Source organism: Rhinopithecus bieti, unplaced genomic scaffold, assembly GCF_001698545.2.
Source record: "Rhinopithecus bieti isolate Rb0 unplaced genomic scaffold, ASM169854v2 scaffold_35322, whole genome shotgun sequence".
In the NCBI taxonomy this organism is placed as follows: Eukaryota; Metazoa; Chordata; class Mammalia; order Primates; family Cercopithecidae; genus Rhinopithecus; species Rhinopithecus bieti.
The window spans coordinates 37,976-43,577 of record NW_016815256.1 but is presented as its reverse complement, the minus strand read 5'-3'; the positions used below and the strand labels follow the sequence as shown (position 1 = coordinate 43,577).

The 5,602-nt window shown below is 37.7% G+C and overlaps 1 protein-coding gene across 2 annotated transcripts in view; it reads left to right on the top strand.

Moving 5' to 3' along the window:
* LOC108515883 (ras-related C3 botulinum toxin substrate 1-like) overlaps nt 1–644 on the top strand; it is a 1,838-nt gene extending 1,194 nt beyond the window's left edge. Inside the window, exon 2 of one of the 2 annotated variants that reach the window (XM_017853064.1) lies at nt 378–644. In XM_017853064.1, the coding sequence (XP_017708553.1) occupies nt 378–644 (267 nt within the window). Of the gene's footprint in view, nt 1–329 lie in introns of both variants that reach the window. The other variant, XM_017853062.1, reaches the window with a different exon arrangement.
* Nucleotides 645–5,602: the final 4,958 nt, after the last annotated feature.

The window sequence follows — 5,602 nt, the reverse complement described above, 5'->3', positions numbered from 1 at the left end:
AATTGACAAATGGGATCTAATTAAACTAAAGAGCTTCTGCACAGCAAAAGAAACTACCATCAGAGTGAACAGGCAACCTACAGAATGGGAGAAAATTTTTGCAATCTACTCATCTGACAAAGGGCTAATATCCAGAATCTACAAAGAACTCAAACAAATATACAAGAAAAAAACAAACAACCCCATCAAAAAGTGGGCAAAGGATATGAACAGACATTTCTCAAAAGAAGACATTCATACAGCCAACAGACACATGAAAAAATGCTCATCATCACTGGCCATCAGAGAGATGCACATCAAAACCACAATGAGATACCATCTCACACCAGTTAGAATGGCAATCATTAAAAAGTCAGGAAGCAACAGGTGCTGGAGAGGATGCAGATGTGTTCTTAATTTGCTTTTCCCTTGTGAGTCCTGCATCATTTGAAAATGTCTGTGCAAAGTGGTATCCTGAGGTGTGGCACCACTGTCCCAACACTCCCATCATCCTAGTGGGAATTAAACTTGAACTTAGGGATGATAAAGACACGATTGAGAAACTGAAGAAGAAGCTGACTCCCATCACCTATCTGCAGGGTCCAGCTATAGCTAAGGAGATTGGTGCTGTAAAATACCTGGAGTGCTCGGCGCTCACACAGTGAGGCCTCAACAGTGTTAGATGAAGAGATTCAAGCAGTCCTCTGCCCACCTCCCGTGAAGAAGAGGAAGAGAAAATGCCTGCTGTTGTAAATGTCTGAGCCCCTTGTTCTTGGTCCTGTCCCTTTGCATCTTGTACACTTTGCTTAAAAAATGGTGGAGCCTTCACACTCAATGCCAACTTTTTGTTACAGATTAATTTCTCCAGAAAACCATTTTGAACCAATTAGTAATTTTAAGGTTTTGTTTGTTCTAAATGTAAGAGTTCAGAGTCATATTATATTCAAATTTAGACCTAAAATGACAAACCTTCTTAAAACCTTATTTTTCAAAAGCCATATTCTTGCTCAGATTAAGAGTTGCCAAAATACCTTCTGAACTACACTGCATTGTTGTGCCAAGAACACCGAGCACTAAACTGTGTAAAGACCTTCGTCTTTCAGAAGACTGTAGCTTCTGCAGTTAGGATGTGCAGACACTTGCTAAGTAGTTTTCAGATGTGTAAAGCAGAACAGCCTCCTGAATGAAGCGTTGCCATGTAACTCACCAGTGATTTGTCAGCCCATGTTCATGACGTAACATTGTGCCGTAATGGAATGGGTGTAACATCTCAGCTCTTTGGATAAGTTTTTGATTTCATAGTGAATTTTCTAAAAATTAGTTGACCAGCTTTTGCTGAGATTTTGAACAGAACTCATGTGTTTCCTCTAATGAAGTATTCTGTTTAGTTGTGGGTATGCTGGGTGGGGTGTGTGTGATCAAAGGACAAAGACAGTATTTTGATAATATTTGAGTAGCAGTTTCTGTATACGTGATCTCTATACAAGGTAGTAACTGCAAGATGTTCTTATTCACATTGTGGAGAACTTTTAGGTGCACATTGGCAAAGTGCTTGCAGGTTAAGAGATGAATCATGGTGGGTCGCTGGATTTTCTGATTATTTGCACTCTTAGTATAAACATGAAGTCATTGGCATTTATATGGGAAAAATAGTGCTTCCAACCCCAAAATATTTAAGGTTACATATTTTCTGTCACTGATTTCCCCTTCTCTCTATAGGAATTATAGAAAAATATTTACTATAAAGCCTTACTAAAGTAATTTTCAGGATCAGTTACTCCACATGAATGTTAATTAATAACCATACAAAACATGGTTTATGATTAAGGTGGCATCATGTTTTGATCAAATAATCATGTTCATTGAGATACAAATTAATATTGTGCATATGTATCTATTACCACAGATCTTATTTCTAGCTTACTAACGAGAACACATGAATGAATTCTGAAACTGTTAGCAGTAGTTAAGTTTACAAACTTAGAATCAGCAAGATCCAGGCTCAAATCCCAACTTATTCGCCAATGACTTATTTTTTTCGAAGCCTCAGTTTCTTTTTGTACAATGGTATTTATAAGAGTAACTATTTCACAACGTTTCTATAGGGATTGGAAAAGTGATGTATGAAAATGCTTAGTATACTGTATGTTAATTCTTATCATGTTTTATTTCCTTTCCCATTATGAAAAGCATTTTCAAAGGTGTATATTCTTTAGTTGTTTTCCACCAGAAAGTTTAAGAAACTTTCAGTTTGATTAATTGGCATTTTTGAAATCCCTTTCATTTGAACTATTTGGAGTATTTCTTTAGGAAAAATTTTCATGGGAGAAGAATGCAAAATAAATATTACTCTAGGCATGTAGTACTTTAAGAAAACAGATAATTTTTATCTACCTCTGCTCCTGAATACAGTCTATTGGTGCAGAGTGTGTGCCTCTTTAGATAAGAGGAAAACTTAGATAAGTGCTCTCCGTGACTTATGCTAAGGAAGACAAGCGATAATTTGTGAACCTAAAAGGAATTGGACCTATCTCAAGTCTGTTCTTCAGATCTTAACATTTTTATTTTTTGAAATCTAAAGATAAGAAAGATATAGAACTATAGGGGTAAACAGAAAGTCAAGGGTGTAAAGCCACGTAGTGCCAGGACTTAAGCAGTCTTCCAGATAACAAATCAGATTTATCAGTTAACAGCTGCAGAGAATTTTAAATGTAGGTGCAAGTTTTCCAAGGCTTTATGTGATTTTTTTTTATCTTTACCATTCTCCACCACAGGACTAGGGTCTCATTTCATATCACCAAAGTTTTATAGTTGAACTCCTATGCCATTTACTTACAACGCTTTAATGACAAAACATACTATATCTTATATTAAAGTGATTTTTGGTTCTACTAGGCTATAGCTTCCTTGAGGACATGGATTATTCCTGATCCATTTTTGTATCTATTACAGAGTCTATCATTGTGCCTTCTAATATTTAAGCTGCTGATCAATGTGTTTCAATGAGTTGGAAATAATATCAATGAGTTATTTGAATTCAGGAAATACGTAGAATTCATGGTACATTGCCTGGCATTGAGTAAATATTTCTCCTCATTGTAGCTTCTGTGATAGTTTTTGCTATGTGGGTGTATCAGTCCATTTTCACACTCCTGATAAAGACATACCTGAAACTGGGAAAGAAAAGAGGTTTAATTGGACTTACAGTTCCACATGGCTGGAGAGGCCGCAGAATCATGGTGAGAGGAAAAAGGCGCCTCTTACATAGTGGTGGCAAGAGAAAAATGAGGAAGAAGCAAAAGTGGAAAGCCCTGATAAACCCATCAGATCTCATGAGGCTTATTCACCATCACGAGCATTGCATAGGAAAGACTGGCCTCCATGATTCAATTGCTCAGTAAGAAGTGGTTCTATAAGAAAAGCACTTACTAAGTTAGCGACCTTCCCCCGGATCCCCCCCACAACACATGGGAATTCTGGGAGCTACAATTCAAGTTGAGATTTGGGTGGGGACACAGCCAAACCCTATCAGTGGGTGTGCAGGTGAATCCAGATATTCAAAAATAAATTTATATATGGGGATAACAGTACCATAAATATACATTTATTAAGAATACAAGAATCTTCCATAACCTAAAATGATTTAGATTATTGAAGAAGAGGATCTTATGAATCTCATTCCTCTACAATATTTAAGTGTCAGCAGAGTACTATTAATAAAAAGTTATGCTCACTTAAACCCAAATCTTATTTTAAACCATTCACTGTGGAAAATAGAAGACATTTCCAAGATTTCTTTTAGTTATGAAAAGTATTCCAAAATCCTGCAGGGGAAGATATAAAATTGTTAGTGGGTCAGGCACTGGAAAATGTCTGTGTGCTTATATTTTGGCATCATCATCAACCATGGTAAAATAATCAGTATCTTAAATAAAGTGAGAAAAGGAAATGACAGCTGTCTGTGTCATTCTCATCACTAGGAGTCTTCTCACCTGATCACCCTGCCGTCTACTTTACTTTTTCATCCCTAATAATTGTGGCTTACCAGCATGTTCTCTATTACATCCTTAGGTCCAACTCATGGGCTAAACTCATTCACATCTCACATCAGCTTTTCAGCTCTGTGTACTCCTTAGGAATCTCTCAGAATGCCTTTGCCTTGGCTTTCTCATAGAGCAATATTCCTTTGGAAGAAAAATCCTGGCTGGATCCCTGTTATCATCTAGTTCACTTTCATTTGATGAAATCCTAGATCCCTCTTTTAGGGAAGCATTCAACTGACTGAAATTGAAATAGAGTAAATTTATCTGTATATGGTATATGTGAAATGGCTCTTATTCTGTGGCATCCTGAAAAGTAGTGGTGGCTTAGGTTGCTGTGTGTTTGAAACTAGCTCATCAGGAAGGCAGGTGAAGAATAGAAGAACGCTTTTCAGTATAAACACATTTCTTTAGTGTTACATCAGTGAAACGAGGCTTGGGAGTAAGATGCCCTGGGTTCAAGTGCTGTGGATGCTGTGGATACCTTGCTCCGTTGCACCTGGGCCCACCTGAGCTTACCTGCAGCTGTGATGAACAGTTTCCTGCGTGCTGATTCTCACCTCAAGTAGGGTGGTTCTCCACTACTCACCTGAGGCCTTCACTAGAGCCTTGGGTGCTTACTCTGTGGTTCAGAAGTGCAGGGGAGTTAAGATCCCGAAGGGCAACCCTGTATACATGAGGAATAGGACATAATGGATGGAAACACAATCGTCCAATTCCTGGGTGGGATAATTCAGAGGCCTACTCCACAAGGTTTCTCAGAAGCTCCCCAGCAAGACTGAGCCCTAGCTGCCACCCTAGTAGTCCATTCATTCATGTATCTTTATTATATTTTTTCTTCCTTATCTCACTTTCCCTATTTTCTCACTCGGATTTCTGAGGGTCACTTCTTAAAGAAGCTACCTGAACCCAAGTCTGTCTTGAGATTTGCTTTGAGAAGAACTCAGACTAAGACATGATCTTAACTATACACTAACTAGTTTGAGACTTTGAGAAGGTTATTTGATTGTTCTCAGTTTCTTGACCTGCCAAATGAGACAGTTGGACTAAATGGATAATTTTGAACACTAAAATATAAAAATAGTTAAAAGTGATGAATACATTTTTAGGTAGTTTACAGGGATTTTTGTTTGTTTGTTTGTTTGTATGACAGACATTTACTTGTTTGTAGATCACCGAGGCATATTCTTGACATCCTGGGTTTCCTTAGAGCATGATTTTAGAATAACTGCACTAGGTGATTTTTAAGGCTCATGGAATTCTGGGTTTCCAATAATGAATAAAGATCCTTGAGGAGCTTTCTACCTCCACCCTAATCTCTTAGGCTATTTCCCAAACTCCAAACCCACAAACATCCAGCTTAGAATCTTTCATCCCCACACCATCTGTGTGCCCATTACCAATTGGTTGTGCAAGTGTGCACACACACATGTGCACATACGTGCATGTATATTTCCATATTCCTACAAACAAATAAGAAATATAATATACTGGCTTGTGGCATTCTATCATTTCCCAGAAATTTTAGTATAAAGAATATAAATTCTGATGATATGCTGGGTGCTGATGGGGGCAAAAAAGTT